The 19,519-nt window shown below is 54.5% G+C and overlaps 10 protein-coding genes across 10 annotated transcripts; all 10 read right to left on the reverse strand.

The window, feature by feature from the left end:
- Positions 1–183: 183 nt before the first annotated feature.
- BJY04DRAFT_88441 (uncharacterized protein) lies at positions 184–787 on the reverse strand. Its single transcript, XM_073721230.1, has one exon. The coding sequence runs from the start codon at positions 646–648 to the stop codon at positions 301–303; it is 348 nt and encodes a 115-aa protein (XP_073569783.1). The 5' UTR covers positions 649–787; the 3' UTR covers positions 184–300.
- Positions 788–1,047: 260 nt separating this feature from the next.
- Positions 1,048–3,013, reverse strand: mfsA (glucose-inactivated glycerol proton symporter STL1). The gene has a single exon (XM_073711816.1). The coding sequence runs from the start codon at positions 2,939–2,941 to the stop codon at positions 1,319–1,321; it is 1,623 nt and encodes a 540-aa protein (XP_073569784.1). The 5' UTR covers positions 2,942–3,013; the 3' UTR covers positions 1,048–1,318.
- Positions 3,014–4,913: 1,900 nt separating this feature from the next.
- Positions 4,914–6,286, reverse strand: BJY04DRAFT_219775 (uncharacterized protein; the record flags this gene model as incomplete). Its single annotated transcript, XM_073716683.1, has 5 exons — positions 4,914–5,350; positions 5,402–5,466; positions 5,519–5,913; positions 5,971–6,078; positions 6,134–6,286. The coding sequence occupies 5 exons, from the start codon at positions 6,284–6,286 to the stop codon at positions 4,914–4,916; spliced, it is 1,158 nt and encodes a 385-aa protein (XP_073569785.1).
- A 1,304-nt stretch (positions 6,287–7,590) lies between these two features.
- Positions 7,591–7,915, reverse strand: BJY04DRAFT_192740 (uncharacterized protein). Its single transcript, XM_073711817.1, has one exon. The coding sequence runs from the start codon at positions 7,866–7,868 to the stop codon at positions 7,617–7,619; it is 252 nt and encodes an 83-aa protein (XP_073569786.1). The 5' UTR covers positions 7,869–7,915; the 3' UTR covers positions 7,591–7,616.
- An 801-nt stretch (positions 7,916–8,716) lies between these two features.
- Positions 8,717–10,139, reverse strand: BJY04DRAFT_88474 (uncharacterized protein). Its single transcript, XM_073721232.1, has 3 exons — positions 9,664–10,139; positions 9,551–9,615; positions 8,717–9,502 (listed from the first exon to the last, which is right to left on the reverse strand). Exons 1-3 carry the CDS (start codon positions 9,939–9,941, stop codon positions 9,066–9,068), a joined length of 780 nt encoding a protein of 259 aa, XP_073569787.1. The 5' UTR covers positions 9,942–10,139; the 3' UTR covers positions 8,717–9,065.
- A 789-nt stretch (positions 10,140–10,928) lies between these two features.
- On the reverse strand, positions 10,929–12,871 carry BJY04DRAFT_228869 (cytochrome P450; the record flags this gene model as incomplete). The annotated part of the gene is made up of 9 exons (XM_073718936.1): positions 12,614–12,871; positions 12,507–12,570; positions 12,212–12,461; positions 12,051–12,165; positions 11,914–12,005; positions 11,537–11,863; positions 11,380–11,490; positions 11,139–11,299; positions 10,929–11,091 (listed from the first exon to the last, which is right to left on the reverse strand). The coding sequence occupies exons 1-9, from the start codon at positions 12,831–12,833 to the stop codon at positions 10,929–10,931; spliced, it is 1,503 nt and encodes a 500-aa protein (XP_073569788.1). The 5' UTR covers positions 12,834–12,871.
- Positions 12,872–13,438: 567 nt separating this feature from the next.
- On the reverse strand, positions 13,439–15,494 carry BJY04DRAFT_88489 (major facilitator superfamily domain-containing protein). The gene is made up of 4 exons (XM_073721234.1): positions 14,879–15,494; positions 14,454–14,828; positions 14,294–14,390; positions 13,439–14,249 (listed from the first exon to the last, which is right to left on the reverse strand). Exons 1-4 carry the CDS (start codon positions 15,319–15,321, stop codon positions 13,725–13,727), a joined length of 1,440 nt encoding a protein of 479 aa, XP_073569789.1. The 5' UTR covers positions 15,322–15,494; the 3' UTR covers positions 13,439–13,724.
- BJY04DRAFT_88488 (uncharacterized protein) lies at positions 15,495–16,970 on the reverse strand. The gene is made up of 2 exons (XM_073721233.1): positions 16,629–16,970; positions 15,495–16,585 (listed from the first exon to the last, which is right to left on the reverse strand). Exons 1-2 carry the CDS (start codon positions 16,881–16,883, stop codon positions 15,668–15,670), a joined length of 1,173 nt encoding a protein of 390 aa, XP_073569790.1. The 5' UTR covers positions 16,884–16,970; the 3' UTR covers positions 15,495–15,667.
- An 88-nt stretch (positions 16,971–17,058) lies between these two features.
- On the reverse strand, positions 17,059–18,362 carry BJY04DRAFT_219780 (Zn(II)2Cys6 transcription factor domain-containing protein; the record flags this gene model as incomplete). The annotated part of the gene is made up of 2 exons (XM_073716684.1): positions 17,059–18,258; positions 18,306–18,362. 2 exons carry the CDS (start codon positions 18,360–18,362, stop codon positions 17,059–17,061), a joined length of 1,257 nt encoding a protein of 418 aa, XP_073569791.1.
- A 381-nt stretch (positions 18,363–18,743) lies between these two features.
- On the reverse strand, positions 18,744–19,490 carry BJY04DRAFT_219781 (isoprenoid synthase domain-containing protein; the record flags this gene model as incomplete). The annotated part of the gene is made up of 1 exon (XM_073716685.1): positions 18,744–19,490. One exon carries the CDS (start codon positions 19,488–19,490, stop codon positions 18,744–18,746), a length of 747 nt encoding a protein of 248 aa, XP_073569792.1.
- Between the last annotated feature and the right edge of the window lie 29 nt (positions 19,491–19,519).

Below are 19,519 nucleotides of genomic sequence, written 5' to 3' on the forward strand. Positions count from 1 at the left end.
GATGCGGCCGACGAGTATATGAGCGAGAGAGCGGATTGCATCCAACCATCTTCTGGAGACTTGCATTAGTTAACTATCCCTTCATGACAGAGACTGACGGAGCCGCCCTCCGCGCCCACAATGGCACAACCGGCGACCGCTTCATCTCAATCATCCCCAAGTCCGAATGCCGCTACTATATACGGCCACGAAATCTCCGACCAAGCCGCCCTCGGAGTGAACAGTGGACACAGCGTGGACCTTCTCCGGCGCCATGCCCGGCCAATCTCGCCTGTGGCTGCAATTGGCCCGTCTACGGAACTATACCACAACACTGGAGACCGGGGGTTTGCCGAGCGTCAACCTAATGGCTGTGGAGTGTGGAGCTGCTGGAGTACTCCGTAGGCCGTATGCGTTCCTGCTCGCGACCGGCCAGAGACGGAAGGCTTTGCGCAGGGACAATATCGGCGTGATTGGGATCGGCGAAGACAGATTTGGTGGTTTGATGGCAGGCCGGATATGCTCGGTTGAGTGGTATGGTTGCGTGGTCGTCTTGCATGCATCTGGGACATAGGGCATGTCTTTATAGATGGTGTGTGGAAGAATCGGAAGTTCAGGTTGGTGATTCTCTGGTGCAGCAGAGCTTGATGGAGACATTAGGGCTCCCATCAGCTCAGGTATTACCGCTATTGCCGGAGAGTTTTGGGGTATGGGTGAGTTTGGTGATATAGTTATACCATGACTCTACGCTGTATGGCAGAGATATATATTTCTGAATGCTGAGAGCACTGGCCATCGTCGATACCGAATCGACCGGAAGTTCCTTGCTCGAGGAGAGCATCGTGGAGCTGTATGTTACATAGATATATATTGGTATTTATTCATGAATACAAGTTGATCGCAGTCACAGACCTTGCAATGCTGACACGAGCAGTCTAGGAAGTCGAACGGAACATTTTGTACGAACCATCCGTCGCCAAAGGCCATAGGGCGTGATGGTTGAGCATGATCTTACAGTTTCCGAGTCATAGTTATTACAAGTTCGAGAGAGTTTGATCAAGTAATCATATTGCAGCATGGCGTCTAGTTGTCTATATGATCTGAACCTAGAACACAACAATCTAACACAAGGAAAGAAAACCAAATCCAAAACAAGTGGGGGGATATATAAAAAGCCATCATCCACAACACAATCATGCATCATGCAGCGCAGTAAACGTGTCCCACGGCGTGGGCAGATAGCATCAACCGGTCGGCTCGCCGACCGGACGGGGTTTTTAACATTAACAGGGTGAATCTTGAAACAATGTGAAACAAATCAAACTGTTTCGGGGCGAGTTTAAGCCTTCTCCTTGGCCTCGTGGTTGTCCGAGTCGCTGCTGAGACCGGCCTCGGTGCGCTCGGGGGTGGCGGCGCCGGAGGTGTCGAGGCCGAGCTCGCGGCTCTGCTCGAGGATCTGCTCGAAGGTGAGCTTGGGCATGTCGTTGGCGACCTTGAAGGGCAGGCGCTTCTCGACGTGGGCCTTGGCGTAGATGATGTCGATCTCTTCGAGCTCACGACCGGCGGTCTCGACGTAGAAGAAGTAGGCGAAGGGCACGGCGAGCAAGTTGATCAGGGCGAAGAAGAGGTAGACACCCCAGCTGGAGGTGTCGGCGAACAGCGGGGTGAACATGACGACTGCAAAGTTGCAGAGCCAGTTGGTGCAGGTGGAGGCGGAGGCACCGATGGTACGGGTGCGCAGAGGGTTGATTTCGGGAGGATAGATCCAGGGGAGAGGCAGTAAAGTAAAGGCGAAGAAGGTGATGAAGAGGAAGATACCCACGATGGCACCCTTGGTGTTCTCGTCGGTCTCCTTGATCAGACAGGCGAAGGTGATGACGAAGGAGAGACCCTGGCCGAGGAAACCGATGAGGAAGAGCTTGCGACGACCGACCTTCTCAACCATGAAGAAGGAGGGGATGGTGGCGAGAGCGTAGACGGTGGAGAAGACACCACCCATGATCAGGGCGAGACGACGCTCCAGACCCAGGTTGTCCTCGAAGAGCACGGTGGAGTAGTAGATGGCAGCGTTGCAACCGGTGAACTGCTGGAAGAACTGACCGGAGCATCCGATCATCATGCGCTGGAATTCCTGGGTCTTGCCGCCGGTGAAGACGACCTTCCAGCCGGCCTGCGAAGCCTTGGTGTTCTCGACATCAGCCTTGATGAAGTTGAACTCTTCGAGGACAGCGCTGTCATCTGGGGTGGTGCGCTTGAGCTGGGAGAGCACCTGGCAAGCCTCGTTGTCGTAGCCGCGCATGACGAACCAGCGGGGGGAGTCGGGAAGGAGGAGGGCACCGACAGCGACAATGAGGGCGAAGAGCACCTGCAGAGCGATGGGGAAACGCCACTGCACGGACTGGTCGACATAGGAAAGACCGAAGACGACCCAGTAGGCGATGAAAGTACCACCGGCAATCAGTGCACCCTCCATACACACGAGCAGACCACGGTTGTGCGAGGCGGAGGTCTCGGACTGCCAGATGGGGATGGTCGCAGTGTTCAGACCGTTTCCAATACCCGAGACCACACGGCCAATGACGAACTGGCCGAGACCCCAGGAGTGGCCGAAGGAGACAGTGGTGATGATGGCACCGAGGATGAGAATGCTGGCACCGGCGAAGATGATGCGTGTACGACCGAGCTTCTCACCGTAGAACATGGAGAACAGAGCACCGAAGAAACAACCGATTTCGTAGCAAGCGGTAACACCACCACGGAGGACGTTGATGTGACGAGAGGTGGCATTGTCGGCGTCAGGGGACAGGTACAGAGCCTGGAACTCTTCGGTGAACTTGCCACCACTGATGATTCCAGACATCATGCCTTGGTTGTAGCCGAAGAGCGAGAAGCCCATGACGGCTGTGAAGGTGATGGACCATGACAAAGAACGGCCCGTGAGGCCAGAGGTAGTCGTCCACATGTTGACACCAGAAAAAGAAAAAAAGAAAGATGGACTCGAGTGATGATCAGGAACATGGAGACCGGGGCGGTCCTTATATAACCTCAGGGCAAGTTGGTAACCACCCTGGCACCCCCCCCGTCGCACCCCCCCGGGATGTTCTCGTCAGCGCTCCACACAACCCACAAGCAGACCAAGAAAGAGAGCAGGAAACTCAACCGAACGCCATCTTGCCTGCATTCGGCTTGGCGTGCTTGGCTCTGGATGAGAAGCATTGGGGCGTTCAGGCTCTATGCTACCCTAAATGGAGACCAACCAGTGCCGCTGACAAACGCCAAGGGGCAGTTGCACTCGAATGCCCCAGGATGAGCCACTCATCCCCGGCCATTCTCTCCCACAGTTCCACTGCCCCAGTTTAAATGGCCCACTGGGTGCACCGCTTGCTGAATGCGGCACCCGCACGGCCGATCCACGGCGACAATCCCCGATCCTGAGAGGAATGCTGCAAGGGAGGGGAGCTGTCAGTGCAAGTGACAGACTTGGATCAGCAGGCGGTTTCTCTCGACTTGAAACAATGAGAAACAAGGGTAAAAAGAGGCACGAAACAACATCCAGGCGAGATGAAACCCCGGAGAATCTCCGGGTGATGGCATGGGCCAAGCGGGTGGTGGCCAGCGTGGAGTGGACCCCATGGGAAAACTCATAGCCAGTCTCTACCAGTGAGAATGCAATAATAAAATCCCTTCCTCTTCCGGCCCCCAAGCACCGCGAATGACATCGTCCAAGACTCGCTGCTCTGGTTTCACTTGCACCTCGCTGTGCTTCCCGAGGAACACGGCATCCTGCATAGGAGCCGACTCGGTCACGGGCCGGAGAACTCTCGTATTCTCTACAGACTACAGTAACTGGTTACTGCTTGTTTGCCTTATTCGCCATCTGCTTCTTCCCCGACGCCCGGCTCCGGTCAGCATGTTGGGGAAGCTGGGGGGTCTGGGGGCGGCACCCGGAACTCCAGACGAAAGTCCAACAGATTAATCTCGCCTACGTACGGTGTACCAGTATCACGCGCTGGATGCGTGATTAAACCAACGGTCTTATCCCCCGCCTCTTCAACCGCACACTCCCCCCGTGTTCTCGGGTATTTTTCCAGGGCAGGAAGCTAAGAGGTCGATGGCGGGCCTGTGGCAAGTTTGCCGAACAAGGCTGCCTCAGCTGGTCATCTCTGCCTTTGAATGCTTTTCCACGTGCCAATAGACTCTCATCATCCCATGCTCCAGTCTCCGGCCGGCGGTATGCGTCATCACAGCCTGAGCCTACCGCTGTTCCTGGGGTCCCCCGGAGTCCCTGGGGGCCTGACCCTCTTCTCTCGCCTCCCCTGGCACCTTATCTGCCATCTGGCGTCTGCCAGATTCTGAGATTCGCCCTCCCGATGGCAAGACTCAAATTCTGGCGCATCCAATCATACCTTGGGTTCAGACCCTGACGGTGGCACAACTCTTGATGCACACAAGACACGGCCACGGATTCCTTAATCTCAGACCTTCGGAAACCCTTCCTCTTGATGTGAACTCGTCCAACGACAACGGGGCTTACCTTGGGGCCAAGAAGCACTAAGGGGGCCTAATCTTCCTTCCCAAGCGAAGGCCCACTTGGGCCATGCCACTGCCATCACCAACTGATTCAGTGCGCAGTGCCGCACCGACAATGACGTACTGTCTCTCCAATCGCAGTTTTTTTTTTACGGGTCGCTTTCCTATCGCGACCCTTTTTCCCGGTCGCATACAGTCGCTCGGTCTTGTCTGACGCGATGGCGTCGGGGGGTGAGTGAGATTACCAATCTACCACGGCTGGAGCTACTAAGGTTGTGCTGCTCGTATATTTTTCGCTTACTCCGTACTATTGGCGCGAACTCTACAAAGCAGTAAAAGGACGCCGACAGTGCTATTGAGATTGCGATCAAGATGCGCGCGCTAAACTGACCAGCAGAGAACCACTACGAGCACCGCTGCTCATGCGCCGACTCGACATCCGAAGTCTGCGACACCTCGCACCGCCGAAAAATCCCATACCCAGCATTGCTCGCGCCGGCCGAGTCTCGTTCTTCTTCAAAGGCCAGCCGACTTCGACTGTCGTCGCTGTTGGTCGTCGGTAGGCTCTGGACTTTTGTCACAATCTCCGCCACCTTGTCCGGTCGGAACTGTGTCGGGATGCTCGCCAACGGCAGAGAGAGATTGTGAATACTGCGGCGGCGATCTCGCTGTGGTGCTCGCGGAGACGGTCCGGCACATGGATTTTCATCGTCGGACTGGACTCGTTCGACTCGAGGGGCCATGCATGGGCGAAGAAGCGGACCCAGGGTCGCCAGACTACCAGCGGTAATGCCCACCCCGACCTCGATGAACGCCCACAAGACCATATAAACGCTGTTGTCTAGTCGGCATTAGCCTGCTACGAAGATGGGCGTGGACAGGGTCTGCGCACATAGAAAGTCGCCGTCATGGGCAGCACTCACGTACACAATCCGTACAATCGTGCCCGCAGATGCTCTGCCTGCTGTCAGCTCCAGGGGTTATATCTTTCAGATTGGTTCAAACCCACACGCCACCCAGACTCAGGATGATCCCGACCAAGGCCTTGGTTACTTTTGGCATCTGCAGATTCCAGACCATGCAGACGGGGAGAAAACCCAGGGTCAAGTCGCAGATGGCAACCGCAATCGAGTAAAAGTACATGCAGACGGTGGCTGCAGTGGCCTGGCACGCACCCTTGGTGGCAGGGTCAAACGCGGCTTGTCTCCAGTAGTACGCGAGTGGACGGCAGAGGCTAAGTGAGGAGACTGTATAGACGATTGTCGCGACAATCCCCAGGAGCATCACCACCTGCACAGTCCGAACATGCACTGGCTTGATGGTGATGCGTAGCAGGAGGAGGCAGATGGACAGCCGCCAGAGGAAGGACGAGAAATCGTAGGCTAGATTGCTGGCGAAGTAGTACTAGCTTACTGTTAATCCGGACATAATTAGGTAGCATGGGAGTCAAGTCCTCTTTACCTTCATTCCAGTCACCCGCTGACTGACAGCCTTGTCGGCGATTCTCCGGCCCCAGCCATATTTGGCACTCGCTAGGATCAGACATAGTGAAAAGCCAATATAGACGATCTGGAGATCTCTCAGCATCGATTATCGAATTCGGAGTCGGAGGGACAGAGCATACCGTCGCCAAAACCATCAGAGTGTCGTCCCATCCAAAGGCATTGGTCACAGATGCTCGCACGTAGCAGCGCAAGAGGACCGTGATGCAAGCAACAGGCATCAGAACGCCTGCTGCAATGATCAGAACCGCTGAGCGATCATCGGGCGCTCCCATGCTTCTGATCGTATCTTGCGGTCCATCCCCGAGAAGCTGGCATGCTTGTTTTTAAAGAGCAACCCGTATGGTACGGCACTTGGTTCTTTGTCTTCAACAACACCTTGGTCAGCCGCTCTGATCTGCAGCACCAGTGGAGCCTGTACGACATCCGTAGATAGTGTACTATAGTCTATGGCCCTCGGCCGTCTGATGGAGTGCAGTTGGCCACAAGACGTTCACATATGTCCCTATATAACCCACATGGTGAAGACCCCGAGTAACCACCCTACACATGCACGAACGTCTTCAGGAAAAGGTCGAACCTCGGCGATGGCGCATTCGGAAATTTGTCATTTTATTCCTTTGTTCACATCCTTGACGCCACCACTGAGCTGCTCACCCAATGATCTGCACCAGTGCTTGGACCTTCAGCTGACTGCTTCAAAGACATGTCCGTGAGCTTTCCCCGGAAGGTCTAGGTCTGACGAGACTCGAAAGTAAGACTTTTGAGACAAGGGTTTGTCGCGTGCCGCCCTGGTTATCCGAGATCGCGGTCCGAGGCGTCCATCTGCTTTTAGTTTAAACAAAGAACATATTCGTTATTTGGAATACTTTAGTTTACCATCCGTGTTCTGTCCGGAGTAAACAACAACAGATTCTTAAGATTTATCTAGATTACAGAGTTCTACACGAGCAGCTATCCATACGGGATTATGTGTCCTGGTCCGTCGTCACCCGGACTATCAACCCTCCTGCGCATTCAACGACTCGACGTCCGACACCTGGAAGACCTCACATTTTCCGGTAGATTCCATGTTCGCTCTGTTGTGTCTCGGCTGACTTTTCCCGTGCATTTTCAGCGGCGAGTTTCTCCTGGCTACCGCTGGCGTTGACTTGCGTGACTGTTCCCGACAGCCGATCGGGTCGAAAGCGGCTCGCAACACTCCCTGCCACTGACGTTAATGGGAGCGAAAGATCGAAGACGATACGGGGGCGGCGTCGAACAGGCCGTTCAATCACCCGGGGTTCGCCATCGTCTTCACCCTGCCCCTTGCGTGGCTGGGTGCAGGTGCGAAGCAACGGGCCGAGCGTGGCCAGGCTGCCGGCAGCAATCCCGAGCCCAAGTTCAATGTTGGACCATAGCGAGAGATTGAGGGATGCATCTGAAAGTCTAGTTAGATGCGCTGCTATGGGCTCTAGGCGAGAGACGCTGTCGCGCACATACAGAGAAAATCGGGTTACGCGTAAGTACTTAGGTATACGATGCGAGCGATTGCACCGGCAGAGACACTGCGTCAGTCAGCACCTCACTTGGCTACTCTGTCAATCATATATCCCAATTAAAAACTCAAAGTACACCCAGGCTCAAGATGGCGGCCACCGCCACCTTGGTCACCATCGCCATCTGCAGTTTCTTGACAAGGAATATAGGAACAATCCCCAACGTCAGGTCACAGATCAGGGCAGAAGCTGTGTAGATATAACTGATGATGGTCATCGTGTGCAGAACACAGACGCCTTGGATAGCGGGATCAAGTAAGACCTGCTCCCAAAAGTAACTGAAGGGCTTGCACTGTAAGGATAGAGCCACCAGTTTCATGGCAGTCCCAGCTACGCAAACCGCAATCACAGCCTGCACAATCCGAGTCTGAATCGGCTTGATCGTGAGACGCAGCAAGAAGATGGCGACGGAGATCCGGCAGCAACAAACCCCAAAAACGTACATGGATGCACATGCCAACCAGTACTGGGTTGATGTTAGCTAGCTTCAGGTCATATGCGATTATGAAGACTCACCTGCATTGACAGCACTCGTTGCTGCTCGGAGAGCTGTGAAAACCTCTTGCCGATTCCAGTCTCTGTTCCGATCACCTCGCACACCGTCATAGCTATCTGAAAGGCCTAGTCATATGTTAGCTTTCTCATCGTGTCACGTTGAGAGCCGCACGTACTGCTGCGAGGATCATAAAGCCATCGTCCCAGCCAGGTGCTTTGACTACCCATCCTCGGACATAGCAGCGCAAGATGACCGGTGGCATTGCGACACAGAGAAGCACAGTTGCGATGTGCCGAAGCTCAGCTGAGCGGTCGTTTGGATCAACCATATCTGTGAGGGTTCATGTATCAGCGAAATAGTTTCCAGGCGGGACTGGCCAGCTTTTAACATGATCCCTCAGGACTGATCCTAAATGGGAGTCTATTCTCGAAATTCTGTCCCGCACAGTAATTCTTTGTCTCTGGGGAAAGCGAGATGCTATTGCGCTCTTCCCATTGGCTTCAGGCTGGTGCACCGGTTATCATTTGTAAGTCGTCCATAAGGTTTCTGGCCGCCAGCAAGCACATCCAAGATAGAACCAGGATTTGCTCTCAACAGTCTCCGGGGTGGTTGCGATCCGCTCCATGCATGGAGCTATTGGCTGATGGCGTCAGGGATGAGAACAAAGAACTTGCACAGCTGCATCTGACCCTCGAGATGGTTGTCTCGGTATAGTGCGAGAGGTTCCTTTGCTCGGTACTCGAGTGGCAGATACAAAGAGCCTATCTATCTATCAATGAGAGATCCATTCTGAGCTCCAGAGACGGCAGTTAGACAATGACAAATGACCAGCAAGGCCCGCGCTGCACGGTCGCAATGTAAGAGATCCTGTTTCGATTGACTAACTACTAATGAAACCGGTAACAAAGGGGGTAATTGTAATCGGGCAAAGGGGCAATATAATAGGGAACTAACTCTGCCTGCAAGCATTCCATCTCATAACTCATGTGAGACTCTCTGTGAATGTCGAAGCTGTGGTATCTATTCCTTCCCTCGTGCTCCATTTGACTCGACGTCCGATATCTGCGACAGCTCATACTTCCGATAGATGCCCGTACCTGTTTCGTTCGTCCCAGCCGAGACCCCGCGGCCATCCTCTGCAGTCAACCGGATCTGACTGCTCGCTTCTTCATCTCTAGGGCCACAGCGAACCTCTGACACCGTCGTGGCGAGCTTGTCAGGTCGAAACTGAGTCGCGACGCTCCCAACCAGTATGCTCAAGGGCATTGACAAATCCAGCACTCCGCGACGGCGACGATAAACAGGTCTCTCGGGTACAACTGGTGTCTCCTCCTGTTCCGCACCGGAGGCCAGTCGCCTGTAGAGCCGAAGAAGGGGCCCGAGAGTTGCCAGGCTGCTAGCAGTAATGCCAACCGCTAGCTCGAGTTGAGCCCAGATGGTGAAGTCTACCGTATCATCTGGAAGTTTGTTAGCAGGCGATCGACGACAGATACGGGCACACTGACATAGAAAGTCGATTCCTTCTAATGATCCTATGTAGGCGAAGCGGACTATTGCGCACGCCGCCGCTCTGCTCGTGGTTAGTTCCTGTTTCATTCCGAATGACATGGAGACATACAGGCCGGCCAAGCTCAGAATTGCTGCCACAGCGATCTTCGTCACCAGCGGCATCTGGAGGTGCCGCACTATGAACAGTGGGAGGATGCCTAGGGTCAGATCGCACGCTGCCACCAGGGAATTGTACAAATACCCGCAGGTGACAAGCATGGCGGTGTAATGGCATGTTCCCTGGATTGCGGGATCTCCAATCGAGCGCCTCCAGATGTAGTCAATGGGCGTGCACTGCAGCACCACCATGATATCGTACATGATGGTTGACAGAACGCACATGATCATGACCAAGTGGACGACTCGAACATGCACGGGTTTGACGATGATGCGCAAGAAGAAGACGCAGACAGACAGTCGGCAGAAGAGGGTGGTGATTGGAAAGGAAAGCTCGCCGAAGAAGTAGAGCTTTGTCGCCTGTTAGCGTTGAGGCCAGCTTGGTATATACAGCCCTACCTTCATGCCTGACAGGCGCTGGTTGACCGACAGGTCTGCGAATCTTCGACCAAGACCACAGTAAATACAAGAGACAATTGTGCCAACATTGTTGGAGATGAAGACCAGCTATTCAAGTTCAGCATCAACAGGTCATCCCACCCATATGCCTTGACCATAAACCCTCGGACATAGAGTCGTAACAGGACAGGGAGACAAGCCACTATCAAAAGAACAAGGCATACAGTGATGACATCTCCCGAGCGGTCATCTGCTTTGGCCATGGTGACGATGATAACCCGCTGTGGACGATCTCGCCATGGGAGGAAGTCCAGGCGGCTTAAAGTCCGTTTTATGATCACAAAATTGAGCACATCTCGACTTCAACGCCAGGCGTGCCATGGCCTCTGGGCGGATGATCGACCTCACAATCTGGCTCGAGGGGTAGCGAATTGCCAATCACACGATATGCTTTCTGTTCTCACAAAGCAGACTCTCTCCTGCACGAGATCGCTCTAGGACAAGCGTCAATGCGGCTGCGCACGGGGCAGGGCGTCTCGCACTGTTATTGGTGAGGTGATTCTTGAGGTTGTTGGTGGCGTCAAGCTCGAGAGGACAACAAAGAACTACTCAAGCTGGGAGATTCAGGGGACTCGTCGACTGCACATCATAGGACTCGGTCGCATTCGTACAGCGAAGGGACTATCGGAATCTCCTCAAAGCAACTGGAAGTGTTGGTGACCCAGTGTAACCATCTCTGCATACGCATTCCTCGCTTCAACCTCGCCGTGCAACTCTTCTGTTTAGTCAAAGGAACCGGTTACTTGCTGGACTACATTCCTACAGCCATCTCTCTCGAAGCACCTTGACCTGCACTGGCCGTTGGTTGACCGCAACCACATTATCCACCCATTCCATGCTCGATGCGTCGGTGTCAAAGAGCTCCAAGTCGAACCGACTGAAGATGTGCGCGGTTGCAAGAGACAGCTCTTGATTTGCCAGTCTATCGTCACGTCAGATGCTGTTTTCTGCGAAGAAAGAGATACCTACGGACTGCCCACACACTGGCGCGACCCCTTGCTGAACGCGACAAGCCACCGATCCAGCGCCTTGCCCTTTTCTCCCATCCACCGCTGCGGCTCAAACTTCTCTGGGTTCTCAAACAGCTTCGGATGGTCGTGAATCGTCCTGTGTGTGACTGAGACAATTGTCTATGAGAATGGAGCCCCGATCAGCGTCATGAATCATGAATCCCCCCACGCGGCAAAACGAGGCGAAGGTTGAAACTCACCCCACCAGGCACAAAATGATCCTGCACTTGCACTCCACCTTCAGGCACAATCCGAGGCGTGATGCCAGGTACTGGGGTGGCCAATCGAAGTGTCTCTCTCACGACTGCCACCTACCATTCGTTAGCATGGTTTTGTCTACCGGTCGGAATGCCTTGCCAGGTACGGAAGCTTGCGGACTTCCTCCCAGTTGCCCTCGCGGATAAACTCTTCCGCTCCATCGAGCTCTTCTCGAAGGCGAGATAGTGCTTTTACGTTCGTGAGGAGATAATAGACCGCCGTCGTGAGAGAATAGGCTGATGTGTCGCTCCCGGCGAGGATGAACAGCGCTGCTTCGTTGATGAGTTCGTTCGATGTCCGCGCCTTGTATCCTTTTTCCTCGCTCGGCTGAAGCATTGCGTCGAAGATGGTAGTGATGCCATCCGAGGTTGTCATCTGTCCTTGCTCTCGTCGTTGTCGGACCTCTTCCACCCATGCATTACATTGCTGCACAGTTAGTTCCGAGAAGCATTCTCGTTCAACGGTCGCAATCTCACCTCCCGGAACTTGGCATATCCTGCCAGCTGCGGAGCTGTGAGCGCCGCCGGCAGATACAGCGGCAGCTTGTTGATGACGGGGAAATGCTTCGCTGAGTGGTTCAGTATCGGGCTCGAGTGCGGAAGAGGAAGCATACCGAGCCACATGCCGTGGGTGATTTGATCCATGCTGGCAATGAGCGGATGCGCACGCGTATAGTCCTTCACAAACTCGTCCTTTTGTCCGAACAGCGTTACGTATATGATGTCGACCTTGTCCGTCAATTCCTTATCCGCAGCATGGTTGCGATGCACTCACCGAGAAGCACCTGAACAGTCGCTCCATATCAACCGCCTGCCCTGTCTGAAACCCTTCGCGGATCTTCTCCGCAGCTGTCAATATCACCTGAGCGCAGAGCTCGATCGCTGCTGGCGAAAACAAAGGAGCGATCGTGTTTCGGTAGACGCGGTGTCGCTTTGGATCCATGATCGCAATGAGGGCTTCGGGGTAGACGAGGGCTTTGTAGAAGTGCGGCGCCTTGCCGTAGTCGGTTCCGGCGCGATATACACTGTCTCCGTGAGTGGTTGCCCGGCAGTTGAAGCTGCGTACGTACACATGGTAGAACTCTGGGTCATTGACGTGGACGTGGTTCGGTGAGATGCGGATGACCGGGGAGTCTGGATTGTTAGGTACGCAGCCTAGCCTGGGATGAGCACGTACTGTATTTTTGATGAAGCCGCGGTAGTATCTTGACCAGGGTACCGCCCTCGATGACATCAAAGTAGAACTCCCACCATCCTGTCAGCCCTGCTAGCAGGGGGCCTGGAATCTTGGACAGGGGATGCCAGTATAGTCGCCTCAACGCCAACCAGATGGCCGGAAGCAGCAGGAGGAGCAGCGTGCCCACGATCTGCATCATATCACTCACTAGGCTTAGCATCGTAGCACAAGTTCACCTTCAGTTAGTTACAATCTAAGAATATGGGGACTGTCTGCTCCCTATGCAACGGGCCTCAGTTGTCTATTAAACCGTGCCTCTTTCCGCTGACCCGGCGCCTATATCCAACAAGTACATGAATCCACTACTTCTTGTTGGTCAGACATCATTATTTGAATTACCATGCATACGCCTCCTGCGGTCGACTCTCGACTACGCCATTGCCGCGAAAGGGATGCCATGCATCAAAGTCTTGCCCTGGCTGCATGATATCACATATTCTGAGCACCAGATTGGTCGCACACCCAACCCATATGACTCGCAAACAGATCGGTCTTCGGAAGCACCGATCTGCAGTCATGATTGAGGGATCAATAGGCTGTCCTCCGATCGCTAGTCACACGAGGTGAAAAGCACATCCCAGCGACGCATGTCTTGCGACTCGCCCCTCACCAGGGTGCTTGTCGGCCCAGGACAGAAGGGCGGTTAGTCTCGTTGCTATTGCTGGTGTGCTTGACGGGGGAGCTGACCTGAATGTCATCGATTGAATCCCTTGCAGTAGATGAAGGCTGGCTTTTCTTAGGTGCGGCGCTGACCGACTTTCCATGATGCTGGTTGCTGTCGTAATGAATACTATTGAAAATATGAATAGCTCGAGTCAATAGCAAAGGAGGGATTGAAAAGAACTGGTTCTCTTCTATTTTCGTCAAGAGGGTTGATGTCGACCAAGATATATATATATTGTGACTATTGACGTGGTCCGGGCCTTTCCATCCCTTTAGCAGGCGGAGCCAAGACTGATTATTCATACAGGCCAAATCCACACTCTCACACCGGTATATGCCCTGTTGATTTAGCAATGACGAAGAGAAGGTAAGGTACCCACTCGTAAAGCTAAAGAACAAAGCGGAAGGCCGGATGGCGACTGCTCAACTCCACCTGCTCCTCCTCCGACAACCCCTCCAGCACCGAATCCCTCGCTCCCATCGCTCGCAATCGATTCTCCCTCTTGATCCAGACAATCAACCCCGCGCAGACACTCCACGATGCGAACAGAAATGCGAACAAGATCGCGTGTCCTGTGCGATACTGCGGGCCGTCCTCGGACAGATACACCCACGGCGCGAGAATTCCTCCGAGAGACCCGACCGTGAAGACTAGACCGGACGCGACGGCTCGAACGGTCGGGGTGGCTGCGTTGTTGACGCCCCAGGTTATCCACAGCGGTGCGAAGGAGTAGATACCGGAGGCGGCGAGGTAGAGGGCGCCGTATTTCGCGCCGGGCATGGAGGAGGGCAGGAACTCGAGCATCCCGAAGCCGGCGATGCCGAGGGGCGCGGTCGCGAGGATCAGCCAGCCGCGCGTTTGGTAGTGGTCGGACAGGTAGCCGACGATGATGGAGAGGATGCATGCTGCTACCTGTTGGTTGTTAGCAGGGTGTCTGGTGCAGTTGAAGCACGTACGTATGGCCCGACCGATAGAAGCTGCGCTAGCTCCCCAGTGTAGCCCATCGCTTGGATAATCGACGGCGAAAAGAGGGCGAAAGACTGTACGCAGGTGCTGTCATTGAAGATGATTAGCATACGGTGAATCCGTATCCGAGAAACATCCATCCCATCTCACCTTCCGAAAAAGAAGCCCACCGCACAAGCGACGATGGGCAGAGTCGTCAGACCCTGAATGACATGGCGAACAGTGGTGCGCGAGTGCTCGCTTGTCCCTGCAGCCTCGAGCTGGATCCGTTGCACGGCGACCTTTCGTTGCGCTTCGGTGAGAAATCTCGCGGTCTCTGGCCCACTGGGTATGAAGAAGAATGCGATAATCCCAAGTCCGACCGAGACGAGGCCCTCAAAGAAGAAGATATTCTTCCACGTGTGGATGCGACCCCATGGGGGAATCTTCGACAGACCAATCGCTAGCAGACCGCCGAATGCACCGCTAGCGGAGGACGCTGAGATATAGATGCTCGTCCGGAAACCAAGCTCGTGACGTCGATAGCTGTGGATCTTGTCAGTCGGATGGCGAAGTAGCAGAGCGAATGGTCCTACAAGAGCGATAAAAGAAAGACGAGCCCCGGAGAGATGCCTCCCTCGAACACGCCGAGAAGGACGCGACAGGCATACAACCCACCTCGGTCGCTTACCAAGGAGGTGAACATGGTGATCAGGCCGAAACAAAAGACAAGAATCGGAATGTACACATGGCCCCCGATGAGCTTGCAGAGAATGTTCGATGGCAATTCGACGGCGCAGTAAGAGACCAGGAGACACGTCAGGGCGATATTGAAACGATGGCCGGACAGATCGAGGTCCTCCTGGAGCCCGAGGAGACGAGCATTGCCGATGTTGACGCGATCGATGAAGCTGAACAGGTTGATCACTGTGAACAGGGTCAAGAGTCGGAGGTCGAATTTCCGCACGATGCTTCGATGCTCGACCTTGGCCTCCAGATCTACGACAACCGCCTCCTCGAGCTTGCTCTGATCTTGCATATCGATGCTGATGAACTTTCAGACCGACAACTGGCCGCTGACGCGTTGGGCAGATAAAAAGGTCGGTCGGCGGCTTTGCTTTTTTGAAGCGATCGCCGATTACCTATCCCTTGCAGTCGCCGATCTCCGTCTCGACGCCGAGTACCATATTACTCCGACCCTTGCTGACTGGGTAATCTGTGAAACTGGAAGATCAGAGGAAACGGTCAAATGGAGACCGTCAACATGTCATTGTCACATCAAATCAGAGAGTACTGTGAGCTACATGTCCGACTCTGCAGCATAACTATGTGCGTTTAATATTGTACATCCGAGCCCCAGCGTCCAGCGCATGAACTTCTCGTCGTTAAGAAGGGGGCGCCTCTGGTTCCTCTTTGGGCGGTTCCTCTTTTGCTGGTTCCTCCTTGGGTGGCGGCGGTTCTAAGCACGGCTTCCCCCACAGGGCGTGGCATCTCGCACTCTTCAGGATATTTTCTGTGTGTCCCATTTCCACCTCAATATCCTCACCGCTGTTCTGTCCCCCTCCATTGACCAGACTCGACGGTCCCATCATGCCGGGCGTGTGGTGGTGAAATAGCTCCGGCAATACCGAGATGCAGGTGAGGTTTCGCTCGCGACACCCGTTCATCAACGCGATATCAAACGCCTGGTCTTTCCCACCCCCGACGTCGAGCAGCACCTTCTTGGCGCCCTCTCGGGTCAGGGCGTAGGCAAAGGTACAGATCGGAGCGCCCGAGCGAAAGACCACGCGCTGGCCCTTGGACAGCCGTTCCATCGGAGCCTTGGCCAGACCGGTGTATTTGTTGGGCGGACACGCCGTTGGATCGTCCAAATAGACGGTATCGAAATGTTTATCCCAAGTCTCGGCGCAGAGTCCGACCCAGAGCACATCCCACGAATGGCCGTAGGGGGCCCGATCTAGCTCGTCTGTTTTGGTCAACTGGCGGACGGCCTCGGCGACAGCGACGGACTGCTCGTGGATGGACAAGTCCCAGTCGACATCGTCTTCGAGGATCAGGACGGTTTCGAAATCGGACTGGACGACATGCTTGATCAGGTCGAGGTGTGCAAGCCAGGCGGTGGCAGAACCACGGTTTGGGTGAGTGTTATTTTCATCTCCGAGGCTGATAAAGGCATCGATGGCTTCGGGATGGGTGGGTGGTTGGGGTGGGATGGTGATTTCGAGGTGGGTGAGTTGGGCGGCTGCCTGGAGGCCGGTGGTGCGCCACGAAGGGAAGGGAGAGAGGGCGAGGATGGATTGGAACTGAAGAGTTAGCATTGAGCGAAGGTAAAGGGGATCAACTCACGCCCAAGGTGGAATTGCCAGCAGCGATGGTGGGTGGTTCGAGTGGGAGTTCAGGAATCTCAGGGACAGCTGGAGTGGTGGTGTTGACGGGGTGAGTGAAAGAATCCGGGTGCGGGCGGGGAATAACGCGAGGGCGATGCGGCTGCGACAGGAAATAAAGGGTCCAGAGCAGGCACGACGATGCAAGGGCGGCCGTCAGATACCATCGCCAGCGCAGCAAGAATGCTCGTGCCACAGTAGAGGTGACGGCAGTCATCTTGACATGATGAATGTTCTTGTTGACATTGATTCTTTCAGGGGCAACAATCGAAACAATCGAGACAAAAGCAAAGTGAGGCTGCTGCTGCTGCTGACGACGACTTTCGGACTTTGTGTTGCGCACGTGGGCCCCTCAATGTCCAAGATTGGCCAAGCACAATTAAGCGTATTACCTAACCGGACCCTGCATAATTTGTGATGAATCCCATCCCCAGGGAGAACCGATCCAACCAGTCCCCGATCGGCGTTAGATGCACCACAGCACTCGTGGGATTGCATTGCATGTCCATCTCTATCATCTGCTGACAGCCTGCCTCTAAGGTAGCTGACAGCTGGTCTAGCAGCCGCAGTGCAGAGTGAAGCCCTTCAAGCGTGAGCCGAGCCATACTGTCCATAAGAATACCACTTGGTCTGACAGTAAGGCTATACTGCAGTTGCTGTAGCCTGTGTTTCGTGTCATATATCTTGCTGAGCAACTCCTCCACCACCGTTGATGTTTGCTCGCCATTCATTGACTGGATGGCTTGCGCCCTTGCATAGTACCCCGGACATTTCGCCGTCTCGTTAAAGATGTGGTCCATCGCAAGGCCTAACCGTTCACCCTCCCCTCGTTTCGCACTACTGACCATGTCATCCGTCATTGAAGTCCACTCCGAGCTCGCCAGGAAACAGGCCTCCCGGAGAAGGAACGACTCGGCTATGAAGAACGGCCGGAAACAAATCACCAAGGTTCGCCCCATGCCGGATCTGTGAGCAAGATAGCCCCGAGCGCACATCAGGTTGCGAATACCTCGAGTGTGTGCGATCCAGGATTTCTCCCCCTGTCCATCGAGTACCTCGTATCCTCCCAGCAAGATACACGCCGCAAGCGTTTCGTCCGACAGCGCTGCCGGTGACTGGAGGAGAGATCGCAGGTGGTAGATTCCACGTCCATACATGTGACGTGCGCAGTAGATTGCCCTCTCGTTGCGGTGTATAGTGCCCATCTGAAAGGTGATGAGGGTGCGGATCGCCCACAGCAGTGCGGGTGGGCAGGAGGGCTTCAGATTCCGGAGAAACTCCATCCATCCGACGTCGACTCGAAAGGCGAACGACGAACACACCCGAGGGAAATGGTAGGTGAGCCAGTCACTGAAGACTTCTTTTGTCTGGATCGTGAGAGCCTCATAGATCAGGTTCCGGGCTACAACCTCATCTGCGGTGGCCGTTGGAGCCAAGGGCGTAGCTGGCGTAGAGCGTCGCGGACGGGGCTTGCGTTGGCGCGGTTGAAGCTGGTCGGGCTGCTGGATGCGAAATTGTAGAGGGCGCTTGTATCCCAGGCATTCGATTCTTAGCTTCCCACAGCGAAGGCATTGGGGGCGGGTCTCATCGCACTAGCAGGGGTTAGATGGGTAGAGAAGAGCTTAAAGAAGACAGCTACCTTGACCCTGCGCTTCACGCAAGTGCGGCAGCCAGTGCTCCGCGGCACTCCAACCATATCGAGCGGCGCATGGGCGGGAAAGGTGGATGATGTCGAGTTGGAGACACGAGGGGGTGGATGGTATCAAATAATCATCAGAATGCCGCACACTAGGTACAAACTGGGTCTAGTCCGTTTCCAATCGTGGCAGTCCAGACACTCCTCCAGCTGTCAAGATCTCACCCCAATAGGGCGTCGCTCTGATCGCGGGGACGACCTGTTCCAGCTATAAGCCCAATGCCTTCAGCCCATATGGCAGGTCTGGCTTCGCCCACAACTTGAATCCTTCCTCAGTCCAGGTTCATCACCCCGATGGGGAAGAGGTAGCGCGAGGGTTGTCTTGGCTGCTACTCGAATACCAGCTTAGGTTCATTTCTATCTATCAACTCCACCTCTCAGTCATGCTCTGCGAGCGAGCGGAATGTTCAGCTCAGAGAGCTTATACCTTCGGAATCTGAGATGGAACCAGATGTATCCCTGGATGAACTGCTCAAGATGCCCAAACAGCTTGGGGTCATGCATACAAATCATGCGGAGTCGTCCGATCACTCCAAGAGCTTCCAGTTTAGCTCTCTTCAACGAGTCACTTAGGCGGAGGCCATGCATTCGTGCATAACTTTTGATAAAACTAGCCGAATCTCCAGGTTTCATATGTTCCTTGTAGAAGGACAAGATATCGTTCACGTAGTCCAAGAACAGCATGAGGGTTGGTATGACAGCGAGATATTTCTCCAGATCGCGCTGTTCTGGATGCGTGTCTTCTGGAAAGCAGAAGAAGGCGAATGGCTCCGCTACTCCTGTTTTCGCTCGAAATGGCACAAGAAAGTCGGTGGTGTGTTTGGAGAGATGAACAGAGTCCATGTACTTTGCTTCCACGACGACAGACGAGATAAACTCCATGGCGCCTTTGATGATCATGTCCCCGCCGTACGACCCGAAGATCTCGGCTTGCTCGCTCAGATGGTTGGTGAAGCCTTGCAGCAAACTATGCCCCTGTGGCCGGCGGAGCATTAGGTTTGTGGCGTACGATTGTAGTTCCGCTGCAAACTCCGTCGTCAAATCGTCGATACTGATGGCGTAAGCGGCAAAAGTCGCAATCGCCTCTTTGACCGGGCCAGAGGCGAAGGGGTAGGTATAGGATGTCATTGTGGCGGCAGTCCTGATGCACTGTTTCT

Source organism: Aspergillus karnatakaensis (genome assembly GCF_047715665.1).
Source record: "Aspergillus karnatakaensis strain CBS 102800 unplaced genomic scaffold BJY04scaffold_34, whole genome shotgun sequence".
Taxonomy (NCBI): Eukaryota; Fungi; Ascomycota; class Eurotiomycetes; order Eurotiales; family Aspergillaceae; genus Aspergillus; species Aspergillus karnatakaensis.